The sequence below is a fragment of the Grampus griseus genome (assembly GCF_964374135.1).
Source record: "Grampus griseus genome assembly, chromosome: 5".
Classification (NCBI taxonomy): domain Eukaryota; kingdom Metazoa; phylum Chordata; class Mammalia; order Artiodactyla; family Delphinidae; genus Grampus; species Grampus griseus.
The window spans coordinates 77,136,750-77,151,335 of NC_138998.1; the positions used below are offsets into that span (position 1 = coordinate 77,136,750).

The 14,586-nt window shown below is 35.9% G+C and overlaps 1 protein-coding gene across 4 annotated transcripts in view; it reads right to left on the reverse strand.

The window, feature by feature from the left end:
• Positions 1-14,586, reverse strand: part of STXBP5L (syntaxin binding protein 5L) — a gene marked incomplete at both ends in the record, with an annotated part of 357,252 nt that overhangs the window by 189,705 nt on the left and 152,961 nt on the right. For all 4 annotated transcript variants that reach the window (XM_082655376.1, XM_082655374.1, XM_082655375.1 and 1 more), the window contains one exon: positions 13,475-13,598. In XM_082655376.1, the coding sequence (XP_082511502.1) occupies positions 13,475-13,598 (124 nt within the window). The remainder of the gene's footprint in view (positions 1-13,474; positions 13,599-14,586) is intronic.

Consider the following 14,586-nt stretch of genomic DNA (forward strand, 5'->3'; position numbering starts at 1 on the left):
GGGGTTGGCGGAGTGAACACAGCCTGCAGGGGTTAGTGCACCACGGCTAGCCGGGAGGGAGTCCGGGGAAAAGTCTGGACCTGCCAGAGAGGCAAGAGACTTTTTCTTCCCTCTTTGTTTCCTGGTGCGCGAGGAGAGGGGATTAACAGCGCTGCTTAAAGCAGCTCCAGAGACGGGCACGAGCCGCAGCTAACAGTGCGGACCCCCGAGACGGGCATAAGATGCTAAGGCTGCTGCTGCCGCCACCAAGAAGCCTGTGTGCGAGCACAGGTCACTATCCTCACCTCCCCTCCCGGGAACTTCTGCAGCCCGCCACTACCAGGGTCCTGTGATCCAGGGACAATTTCCATGGGAGACGCACGGAGCGCCGCCAGCTGGTGCAACGTCACGCCGGCCTCTGCCGCCGCAAGCGCGTCCCGCATCCGCACCCCTCCCTCCCCCTGGCCTGAGTGAGCCAGAGTCCCCGAAGCAGCTGCTCCTTTAACCCCGTACTGTCTGAGCGAAGAACAGACGCCCTCCGGCGACCTACACGCAGAGGCAGGGCCAAACCCAAAGCTGAACCCCGGGAGCTGTGCGAACAAAGAAGAGAAAGGAAAATCTCTCCAAGCAGCCTCAGAAGCAGCGGATTAAAGCTCCACAATCAACTTGATGTACCCTGCATCTGTGGAATGCATGAATAGACAACGAATCATCCCATATTGAGGAGGTGGACTTTGAGAGCAAGACTGACTATTTTTTTCCCCTTTTCCTCTTTTTGTGAGTGTGTATGTGTATGCTTCCTGTGAGATTTTGTCTCTATAGTTTTGCTGTCACCATCTGTCCTAGGGTTCTATCTATCCGTTTTTTCCTTTTTAAAAAATTTTTTCTTAATAATAATTTTTATTTTAATAACTTTATTTTATTTTATCTTATTTTATTTTATCCTCTTTCCTCTTTCTTTCCTTCCTTTCTTCCTTCCTTCCTTCCCTCCTTCCCTTGTTCCCTCCTTCCTTCCTTTCTTCCTTCCTTCCTTCCTTCCTTTCTTTCCTTCTTTCCTTCTTCCTTTCTTTCTACTTTTTCTCCCTTTTATTCTGAGCCATGTGGATGAAAGGCTCTTGGTGCTGCAGCCAGGAGTCAGTGCTGTGCCCCTGAGGTAGGAGAGCCAACTTCAGGACACTGGTCCACAAGAGACCTCCCAGCTCCATGTAATATCAAACGGTGAAAATCTCCCAGAGATCTCCATCTCAACACCAGCACCCAGCTTCACTCAACGAACAGCAAGCTACAGTGCTGGACACCCTATGCCAAACAACTAGCAAGACAGGAACACAACCCCACCCATTAGCAGAGAGGCTGCCTAAAATCATAAGTCCACAGACACCCCAAAACACACCACCAGATGTGGACTTGCCCACCAGAAAGACAAGATCCAGCCTCATCCACCACAACACAGGCACTAGTCCCCTCCACCAGGAAGCCTACACAACCCACTGAAACAACTTTAGCCACTGGGGAAAGACACCAAAAACAACAGGAACTACGAACCTGCAGCCTGCAAAAAGGAGACCCCAAATACAGTAAGATAAGCAAAATGAGAAGACAGAAAAACACACAGCAGATGAAGGAGCAAGATAAAAACCCACCAGACCTAACAAATGAAGAGGAATTAGGCAGTCTACCTGAAAAACAATTCAGAATAATGATAGTAAAGATGATCCAAAATCTTGGAAATAGAATAGAGAAAATGCAAGAAACATTTAACAAGGACCTAGAAGAACTAAAGATGAAGCAAGCAATGATGAACAACACAATAAATGAAATTAAAAATACTCTAGATGGGATCAATAGCAGAATAACTAAGACAGAAAAACAGATAAGTGACCTGGAAGATAAAATAGTGGAAGTAACTACTGCAGAGCAGAATAAAGAAAAAAGAATGAAAAGAACTAAGGACAGTCTCAGAGACCTCTGGGACAACATTAAACGCACCAACAATCGAATTATAGGGGTTCCAGAAGAAGAAGAGAAAAAGACAGGGACTGAGAAAATATTTGAAGAGATTATAGTTGTAAACTTCCCTAATATGGGAAAGGAAATAGTTAATCAAGTCAAGGAAGCACAGAGAGTCCCATACAGGATAAATCCAAAGAGAAACATGCCAAGACACATGTTAATCAAACAGTCAAAAATTAAATACAAAGAAAAAATATTAAAAGCAGCAAGGGAAAAATAACACACAACAGAATCCCAATAAGGTTAACAGCTGATCTTTCAGCAGAAACTCTGCAAGCCAGAAGGGACTGGCAGGACATATTTAAAGTGATGAAGGAGAAAAACCTACAACCAAGATTACTCTACCCAGCAAGGATCTCATTCAGATTTGACGGAGAAAATAAACCTTTACAGACAAGCAAAAGCTGAGAGAGTTCAGCACCACCAAATCAGCTTCATAAAAAATGCTAAAGGACCTGCTCTAGGCAAGAAACACAAGAGAAGGAAAAGACCTACAATAACAAACCCAAAACAATTAAGAAAATGGGAATAGGACCATACATATCGATAATTACCTTAAATGTAAATGGATTAAATGCTCCCACCAAAAGACACAGATGGGCTGAATGGATACAAAAACAAGACCCATATATATGCTGTCTACAAGACACCCACTTCAGACCTAGAGACACAAACAGACTGAAAGTGAGGGGATGGAAAAAGATATGCCATGCAAATGGAAACCAAAACAAAGCTGGAGTAGCAATTCTCATATCAGACAAAATAGACTTTAAAATAAAGACTATTAGAAGACACAAAGAACGACACTAAATTATGACCAAGGGATCGATCCAAGAAGACGATATAACAATTGTAAATATTTATGCACCCAACATAGGAGCACCTCAATACATAAGGCAAATACTAACAGCCATAAAAGGGGAAATCGACAGTAACACATTAATAGTAGGGGACTTTAACACCCCACTTTCACCAACGGACAGATCATCCAAAATGAAAATACATAAGGAAACACAAGCTTTAAATGATACATTTAACAAGATGGACTTAATGGATATTTATAGGACATTCCATCCAAAAACAACAGAATACACATTTTTCTCAAGTGCTCATGGAACACTCTCCAGGATAGATCATATCTTGTGTCACAAATAAAGCCTTGATAAATTTAAGAAAATTGAAACTGTATCAAGTATCTTTTCTGACCATAACGCTATGAGACTAGATATCAATTACAGAAAAAGATCTATAAAAAATACAAACACATGGAGGCTAAACAATACACTACTTAATAACGAAGTGATCACTGATGAAATCAAAGAGGAAATCAAAAAATACTTGGAAACAAATGACAATGGAGACACGACGACCCAAACCTATGGGATGCAGCAAAAGCAGTTCTAAGAGGGAAGTTTATAGCAATACAATCCCACCTTAAGAAACAGGAAACATCTCGAATAAACAACCTAACCTTGCATCTAAAGCAATTAGAGAAAGAAGAACAAAAGAACCCCAAAGTCAGCAGAAGGAAAGAACTCATAAAGATCAGATCAGAAATAAATGAAAAAGAAATGAAGGAAACGATAGCAAAGGTCAATAACACTAAAAGCTGGTTCTTTGAGAAGGTAAACAAAATTGATAAACCATTAGCCAGACTCATCAAGAAAAAAAAGGAGAAGACTCAAATCAATAGAATTAAAAATGAAAAAGGAGAAGTAACAACTGACACTGCAGAAATACAAAGGATCATGAGAGATTACAACAAGCAACTATATGCCAATAAAATGGACAACCTGGAAGAAATAGACAAATTCTTAGAAAAGCACAACCTTCCAAGACTGAATCAGGAAGAAATAGAAAATATGAACAGACCAATCACAAGCACTAAAATTGAAACTGTGATTAAAAATCTTCCAACAAACAAAAGCCCAGGACCAGATGGCTTCACAAGCGAATTCTATCTACATTTAGAGAAGAGCTAACACCTATCCTTCTCAAACTCTTCCAAAATATAGCAGAAGGAGGAACACTCCCAAACTCATTCTACGAGGCCACAATCACCCTGATACCAAAACCAGACAAGGATGTCACAAAGAAAGAAAACTACAGGCCAATATCACTGATGAACATAGATGCAAAAATCCCCAACAAGATATTAGCAAACAGAATCCAACAGCACATTAAAAGGATCATACACCATGATCAAGTGGGGCTTATTCCAGGAATGCAAGGATTCTTCAATATACGCAAATCAGTCAATGTGATACACCATATTAACAAATTGAAGGAGAAAAACCATATGATCATCTCAATAGATGCAGAGAAAGCTTTCGACAAAATTCAACACCCATTTATGATAAAAACCCTGCAGAAAGTAGACATACAGGGAACTTTCCTCAACATAATAAAGGCCATATATGACTATGACAACCACACAGCCAACATTGTCCTCAATGGTGAAAAACTGAAAGGATTTCCACTAAGATCAGGAAAAAGACAAGGTCGCCCACTCTCACCACTCTTATTCAACATAGTTTTGGAAGTTTTAGGCACAGCAATCAGAGAAGAAAAGGAAATAAAAGGAATCCAAATCAGAAAAAAAGAAATAAAGCTGTCACTGTTTGCAGATGACATGATACTATACATAGAGAATCCTAAAGATGCTACTAGAAAACTACTAGAGCTAATCAATGAATTTGGTAAAGTAGCAGGATACAAAATTAATGCACAGAAATCTCTGGCATTCCTATACACTAATGATGAAAAATCTGAAAGTGAAATGAAGAAAACACTCCCATTTACCATTGAAACAAAAAGAATAAAATATCTAGGATTAAACCTACCATAGAGATAAAAGACCTGTATGCAGAAAATTATAAGACACTGATGAAAGAAATTAAAGATAATACAAATAGATGGAGAGAGATACGATGTTCTTGGATTGGAAGAATCAACATTGTGAAAATGACTCTACTACCCAAAGCAATCTATAGATTCAATGCAATCCCTATCAAACTACCACTGGCATTTTTCACAGAACTAGGACAAAAAATTTCACAATTTGTATGGAAACACAAAAGACCCCGAATAGCCAAAGTAATCTTGAGAACGAAAAACGGAGCTGGAGGAATCAGGCTCCCTGACTTCAGACTATACTACAAAGCTATAGTAATTATAAGAATATGGTACTGGCACAAAAACAGAAATATAGATCAATGGAACAGGATAGAAAGCCCAGAGATAAACCCATGCACATATGGTCACCTTATCTTTGATAAAGGAGGCAGGAATGTACAGTGGACAAAGGACAGCCTCTTCAATAAGTGGTGCTGGGAAAACTGGACAGGTACACGTAAAATTATGAGATTAGATCACTCCCTAACACTATACACAAAAATAAGCTCAAAATGGATTAAAGACTTAAATGTAAGGCCAGAAACTATCAAACTCTTAGAGGAAAACATAGGCAGAACACTCTATGACATAAATCACAAGATCCTTTTTGACCCGACCCACCTCCCAGAGAAATGGAAATAAAAAGAAAAATAAACAAATGGGACCTAATGAAACTTCAAAGCTTTTGCACAGCAAAGGAAACCATAAACAAGACCAAAAGACAACCCTCAGAATGGGAGAAAACATTTGCAAATGAAGCAACTGACAAAGGATTGATCTCCAAAATTTACAAGCAGCTCATGCAGCTCAATAACAAAAAAACAAACAACCCAATCCAAAAATGGGCCGAAGACCTAAATAGACATTTCTCCAAAGAAGATATACAGACTGCCAAGAAACACATGAAAGAATGCTCAACATCATTAATCATTAGAGAAATGCAAATCAAAACTACAATGAGATATCATCTCACACCAGTCAGAATGGCCATCATCAAAACATCTAGAAACAATAAATGCTGGAGAGGGTGTGGAGAAAAGGGAACACTCTTGCACTGCTGGTGGGAATGTGAATTGGTTCAGCCACTATGGAGAACAGTATGGAGGTTCCTTAAAAAACTACAAATAGCACTACCATATGACCCAGCAATCCCACTCCTGGGCATATACCCTGAGAAAACCAAAATTCAAAAAGAGTCATGTACCAAAATGTTCACTGCAGCTCTATTTACAATAGCCCGGAGATGGAAACAACCTAAGTGCCCATCATCGGATGAATGGATAAAGAAGATGTGGCACATATATACAATGGAATATTACTCAGCCATAAAAAGAAACGAAATTGAGCTATTTGTAATGAGGTGGATAGACCTAGCGTCGGTCATACAGAGTGAAGTAAGTCAGAAAGAAAAAGACAAATACCATATGCTAACATATATATATGGAATTTAAGAAGAAAAAAAAATGTCATGAAGAACCTAGGGGTAAGACAGGAATAAAGACACAGACCTACTGGAGAATGGACTTGAGGATATGGGGAGGGGGAAGGGTGAGCTGTGACAGGGCGAGAGAGAGTCATGGACATATACACACTAACAAACATAAGGTAGATAGCTAGTGGGAAGCAGCCGCATGGCACAGGGATATCGATCGGCTTGGTGCTTTGTGACTGCCTGGAGGGGTGGGATAGGGAGGGTGGGAGGGAGGGAGACGCAAGAGGGAAGAGATATGGGAACATATGTATATGTATAACTGATTCACTTTGTTATAAAGCAGAAACTAACACACCATTGTAAAGCAACTATACCCCAATAAAGATGTTAAAAAAAAGAATAAACAAAGAAAAATTTCAAAGTCAACTTGAAAACAAGGAATAAAATGACAATAAATACATACCTATCAATACATGGAATAAATGCTCTGATCAAAACACATGGAGTGGCAGAGTTGATAAAAAATAAATAACCCAAGAGCCTACCATATGCTGCCTACTAGAGATTCACTTCAGGGCTAAAGACAGAGACTGAAAGTGAGGGGATGGAAAATGATATTTCATGCAAATGGAAATGGGAAGAAAGAGATGGTAGCAATACTCATATCAGGCAAAATAGACTTTAAAACAAAGTCTATAACAAAGACAAAGAAGGGAATTATATAATGATAACAGAATCAACATAAGAAGAGGATATTACACACATCAACATATAAGCATACAAGACAGGCACACGTAAATATATAAAACAAATACTAAGAGACATAAAGGGAGAAATTTACAGGAATACAATAATAATAGGAGACGTTAACACCCGACTGACATCAATGGACAGATCATGCAGAGAGAAAATCAATAAAGCAATACAGGTCCTAAATGACACAAGAGACCAGGTGGACTTAGTTTATATCTACAGGACACTACATCCAAAAAAAAATAGAAAACACATTATTTTCAAGTATTTATGGAACACTCTCTAGGATAGAGCATATATTAGCTCACAAAACAAAGTCTCAACAAATTTAAGAGGACAGAAATTATTTCAAGCATCTTTTCTGACCACAACAGTATGAAACTAGAAATAAACAATACAAAGAAAAATGGAAAAATAAGAAACATATGGAGACGAAACAACATGCTACTAAAAAAACCAATCGGTCAACGATGAAATCAGAGAAGAATCAGAAAATACCTCAAGACAAATAGCAATGAATACAGAACCTTACAAAATCTATGGGATGCAGCAAAAGCATTTCTAAGAGGGCAGTTTATACTGATACAGCTCTTTGTCAAGAAACAACAAAAATCTCAAACAGCCTAAGTGACCACCTTAAAGAATTAGAAAAAAAGAACAAAAAAGCCTAAAGTTATCAGAAAGAAAGAAATAATAAAGATCAGAGAAGAAATAAATAAAGATTTAAAATATAACAGAAAAGAGCAATGAAACCAAGAGCCGTTTTTTTGAAAGATAAACAAAATCGACAATTCACTAGCCAAGGTCACAAAGAAGAAAAGAAAGAGGACCCAAATAAACAAAATAAGAAAGGAAAGAGGAGAAATAATAACTGATAGCACAGAAACACAAAACATCATAAGAAAATACTATGAACAACTATTATATGCCAAAAACTAGACAACTTGGAAAAAATGGACAAGTTTCTAGAAACATTCAGCCTGCCAAAACTTAGTCAAGAAGAAACAGATAATGTGGACAGACCAATCACTAGAAGTAAAATAGAATCTGTAATAAATGAAAAAAAAAAAAATTAGGGACTTCCCTGGTGGTCCAGTGGCAAAGAATCCACCTTACAATGCAGGGGACAGGGGTTTGATCCCTGGTCAAGGAACTAAGATCCCACATGCCATGGGGCAACTAAGCCTGTGTGTCACAACTACTGAGCTCATGTACCTCAACGAGAGAGTCCACGTGCTGCAAACTACAGAGCCCACTCGCCCTGGAGCCTGCGCACCACAACTAGAGAGAGAAAACCTACACGCCACAACTAGAGAGAAACCCACATGCAGCAACAAGAGACAGGCCCATGCACCATGATGAAGAGCCCACATGCCTCAATGAAGGTCCCGAGTGCTGCAACTAAGACCCGACGCAACCAAAAATAAATAAATAAATAATGAATAAATCTTAAAAAAAAATTCCCTGCAAATAGAAGTCCAGTACTGGACAGATTCACTGGGGAAATCTACCAAACATACAAAGAATAACTTATTCCTATCCTTTTCAAACTATTCCAAAAAACTGAAGAGAAGAGAACACTCTCTAATTCATTCTATAAAGCCACCATCACCCTGATACCAAAACCAAACAAATACACTAAAAAAAAAAAGAAAGAAAGAAAAGAAAATTACAGGCCAATATCTCTGATGAATATAGACGCAAAAATCCCCACCAAAATATTAGCAAATCAAATCCAACAATACATAAAAAGGATCATATACCATGATCAAGTTTGTTTTATTCCAGGGTCATGAGGATTGTTCAATATTCACAAACCAATCAATGTGATACACCACATTAACAAAAGAAAAAATAAAAATCACATCATAATCTCAACAGACACAGAAAACGCATTTGGCAAAATTCAACATCCATTCATAATAAAAACTCTCATCAAAGTGGGTATAAGGAACATATCTCAACATAATAAAGGCCATTTACACCAAACACAGAGCCAATATAATACTCAACAGTGAAAAGCTGACAGACTTCCTGCTAAACTCAGGAGCAAGACAAGGATGTTCACTCTCACCACTTCTATTTAACATAGTATTGGAAGTCCTAACCTAACCACAGCAATAAGAAACTGGAAAGGAAGTGGTAAAACTGTCACTCTATGAAGATGACATGGTACTGTATGTAGAGAACCCTAAAGTTTCCACATAGAAACTATCAGAATTAATAAAAGAAGTCAGCAAGGTAGCAGAATACAAGATTAATATACATAAATCTGTTGTATTTCTTTATATTAACAATGAAATGTCAGAAAGAGAAAATAAAAGAAAAATCCTGTTTAAAATTGCATCAAAAATATAAAATACCTAGGGATAAACTTAACCAAGGAGGTGAAAGACCTTACACTGAAAACTATAAAACTTTGATAAATGAAACTAAAAGTGATTTAAAAATATATATATTCCATGCTCTTGGATTGGAAGAATTAATATTGTTTAAAACGGCCATACTACCCAAAGCAAACTACAGATTTAGTGCAATCTTTATCAAAATATCCATGACATTTTTCACAGAACTAGATCAATCCTAAAATTTATATGGAACCACAAAAGGCCCAGAATTGTCAAAGCAATTCTGAGGAAAAAGTACAAAGCTGGAGGTATAACCCTTACAGACTTCAGAAAAAGCTACAGTCATCAAAACAGTGTGGTACTTGCACACACTAAAAAAGGCACATAGATCAATGGAACAGGACAGAGAGCCCAGAAATAAACCCACAACTTATGGTCAATTAATCTACGAGAAAGGAGGCAAGAATATACAATGGAGAAAAAATAGTCTCTTCAGCAAGGGGTGCTTGGAAAGCTGGACAGCTACATATAAATCAATGAAATTTGAACACTTCCTCACACCAGATACAAATATAAACTCAAAATGGTTTAAAGACTTAAATACAAGACTTGACACCATAAAACTCCCAGAACAGAACATAGGCAAAATATTCTCTGATATAAATCGTAGCAATATTATCTTAGATCAGTCTCCCAAGGCAAAAGAAATCCAAGCAAAAATAAACAAATGGCACTTAATCAAACTTAAAAGCTTTTACAGAGTAAAGGAAACCATCAACAAAATAAAAAGACAACCTACAAAATGGGAGAAAATGTTTGTAAATGATGCAACTGACAAGGGGTTAATATCCAATATATACAAGCAGCTCATATAACTCAATATCAAAAAAAACCCCAATCAAAACATGGGCAAAAACCTAAATAGACATTTTTCCAAGGAAGACATACAGATAGCTAACAGGCACATGAAAAGATGCTCAACATTGCTAATTATTAGAGAAATGCAAGTCAAAACCACAATGAGTTATCACCTCACACTGGTTAGAATGGTTATCATCAAAATGTCTACAAATAATATATGCTGGAGAGGATGTGGAGGAAAGGGAACCCTTGTATGTTGTTGGAAGGAATGTAAATTGGTGCAGCCATTATGGAAAATAGTATGGAGGTTCTTCAAAAAACTAAAAATAGAGCTACCCATATGATCCAACAATCCCACTCCTGGGTATATATCCAGAAAAAAATGAAAACTCTAATTTGAAAAGATACATGCACTGCAATGTTCATAGCAGCACTATTTACAATAGCCAAGACATGGAAACAACCTAAATGTCCACCAACAGATGAATCGATAAAGAAGATGTGGTATATAAATACAATGGAATATTACTCATCCATAAAAAAGAATGAAATATTGTCATTTGAAGCAACATGGATGGACCTAGAGAATATTATACTTAGTGAAGTAAGTCAGACAGAGAAAGACAAATACTATATGATATCACTTATATGTGGAATCTAAAAATTAATCTATATACAAAACAGAAACAGACTTATAAATATAAAAAACAAATCTATGGTTACCAAAGGGGAGGGAGGTTGGGAGGGACAAATTACATGTATTGGATTAACAGATATAAACTACTATACATAAAATAGATAAGCAACAAGGATTTACTGTATCAAACAGTGAATTATATTCAGTATCTTGTAATAACCTATACTGGAATATAATATGAAAATAAAAATAACTGAATCACTACACTGTACACCTGAAACTAACAAAACATTGTAAGTTAACTATACATCAATAAAAAAATACTTAGAGTATTGAAAGCAAAAATTGTAACATTGTATTTAGATGTAATACATATGATAACTGTTGCATGAAGGACGATGGGTGAAGACAAATAAATATATGTGGTAGTGAAATTTCTACATTTTATGTAAAGTGTTACAATTAACCCTAATAGAATATGGAAAGTTAAGGAAGTACAATATATTGTAATCCCTAGAGCAACAGATTAAAAAGAATATGTGAAGATAAATTGCCTATATGTAAATTCAAATGGAATCATAATAAAAACTTTCAAATAATCCAAAAGAAGGCAAAAAGGGGAGATAAAAGGAACAAAAAATAATAGGACCAACAACAACAAAAAGTAAACTGGTATACCTAAATCCAATCCCATCAGTAATTATATTTAATATTAACGGACTAAACACTCCAACTAAATTATGTAAGACTGAATAAAAAAGCAAGACCCAACTATATGTTCTCTACAGGAGACATGATAGCTACCTAACAATAAAACCTTAAAATACATGAAACAAAAAAGTACAGAATTAAAGTGAAAAGTAGACAATTCTATAATCATTAAATTTTAATACTGCTTTCTCAGAAATTGATTCCTAGTCAAACACCAGTTAAACCACAGAATATCTGATAAACGATATCAGCCACATTTAGCTATTTGACTTTTAGAGTATAAAAACAAAAATAAATAGAAGTACAAGGAAAATATTCATAACACATATTTTAACTTACTTCTCTAAGAATTGAAAAATCAATAATAAAAAACAGTGAAGATTTAAACAGTACAAAGTAAAAATGAGAATTTCAAATTTGACTCAGATCATATGTGTGTGTGTGTGTGTGTGTGTATATCTCACATCTATATAATGGATATTACTTAGCCGTGTAAAAGAATGAAATTCTGCCATTTGCAACAACAGGGATGGCAGAATAGCATAGAGTACTATGCTAAGTTAAATAATTCAAAGAAAGACAAATACTCTATGTTATCACTTATACGTGGAACCAAAAAATAAAACAAAAACAAAGCAGAAACAGACTCACAGATATAGAGAACAAACTAGTGGTTACCAGAGTAGAGACGGAAGGGGGGAGGGGCAAATTAGGGGTATGAGATTAAGAGATACATATACATTTATTTATATGTATAAAATAAATAAGCAATAAGGAATATTGTACAGCACAGGGAATTATAGCCATTATTTTGTAAAAACTTTAACTGGAGTGTAATCTATAAAAATATTGAAAAACTATGTTGTACACCTGAAACTGATATAAATAATATATCAACTGTACTTCTATTTAAATAAATAAATAAATAAAGCATCTCTAAGTAAGTTTTTAAATGTAAGGTAATCGCTAAGTAAACTGCTAAGGTAAATGTTGCAATAATTTAATCTTTTGTGGTGGAACATGCAACTGTGGTACAAAAAATGGCAAACCAACCCAAGCTGGAATAGTTCCATCTTTTGATTTCACCCACTATAAAAACATACCACTGTTTTCTCAATGTGAAACTATAATAAACACTCAGAAACTATGAAATAGAATGTATTTCATTAACCTCTAGGTTTTGACCTCTTTATTCTTACAACCAACCAATGGTAAGAGATAAACACGAAACTCAGATCATCACCAATATTAGGGAAAATAATATGGCCTCTGAATAAAAAATATTCATACATTTGAAATTTTTATTCTGCCTAGTTAGACAGATCCAACATAAATCCTAAATATCTCCTTTCAATGAGGAATATAATAAGATAAATACAACCTACGATAAAAACCATGTAGTCATAATTTAGTGGAATCAAATGGCAGAAATGGAAATAAATGGGAGAATTTAGAAAACAACAGACTCTAAAGCAGTATAGAAATTAGGTCCAAGAGTCAGATCTATAAAGTGCCATTCTCTCACTAGCTCCTTACCCCTTAAAATTCATCAAATATCCTATATTAGCTCCTCTGCTTCAGGTACATCAACCATCAGTTATTCAATTTTTGGTATCAAAATTGAATAGGTATCACTTACAATGTAGGAAAGTTGATAGATAGGAGGAAGGGAAGTATAGAAACTTTGGGTCATAATGTAGGGATCTGAAGGAGGTATAAAGGGGTATTTAGAATCAGAAGCTATGTCCTATTACCTCTTTCTAGTGATAATGATACCAACTTTCCTACTTCAAGTAACGGCACTGAATCTCCAGAGTTGATTTCTTTTGAAAGCATACATCTTACCATGTGGAATTGTGGTCTGGAAAGGACGACTTGGGCTTTTCAGGTTCCATAAAGTCAAGCTACCATCTGAATGGCTGCACATGAATTGTTTGCCCTCATGATGCCAATCAATTGAATGAATAGCCTAATGAAATAACAATTAAAAACAAGTAGAGGAGGGGAAAAGTTGATATATCATTCTATATTCCAAAGGAAAAATATTTTAACACAGAATTATTATAGCAATAACACTTAGGAAACATATGTAATTTTTCTGACCTAGGTCATACTACCTTTGGTTTCAACCTTCTATAGGCTTATAGAAGGCTACAAAAACTCACCTCCTAAGATAAAGAAAAGTTAAGTAAATTTCATAGTATTGTTAGATCCCAGAACTTTTTGTTGTAAATTCTAGGTCCTCCCCGTACCCTTTAATGCTTCTTTGAAAATTATTACACAGAAGTAAAAGCAAGGTTATCAGAAAATAATCTCTGGTGAGGTAGAAGTCTAGTTCCACTTAAAATAGCCAACTTAAAAGGTAGTTTACATAAGAGTTGCAATTTGAGGGCTTACTACATGCCAGACCCCAGGGTAAGCAGTTTATGTACATTATCTCATTTAATCCTACAAAACAGATATTATGTTTTTCCAAATTACACGTGGTGAAATAGGCCTAGAAAGATTGAGATACTTGCTCAGGTTACACCACTCAAAGCCAGTGTCTGACTACAAAACCCATATTTGGAATCATTGGACTATATTAACTCTAACATATACTATTTAATTTGACTTAAAGCAAGAAGAGTTTAAAATTTTTGTATTTACAGATTCATTCTGTAGATGTGAATTAAATAAAATTAAAAAGTGATCATTATATTTTCCTAATTTGTTTTATTCCCAGTAGTTGCACAGTGTCTTGCATAAAGTAGGTACTCAAAAAATCTGTTAAATGAATAAGTAATTAATGTTATCAAATATTTCCACACTCTTGGTATTCTTTCAAAATTAATAAAGTATATATGGAACTTGGGTAATGTGCTAATAAGCAGAATGAAAGAAACTCTAGTAGGCATAAAAGTTGAACAGATGTATATACAGACAGCATGATCCTTTCCTTAAAAGAACTTAAACAA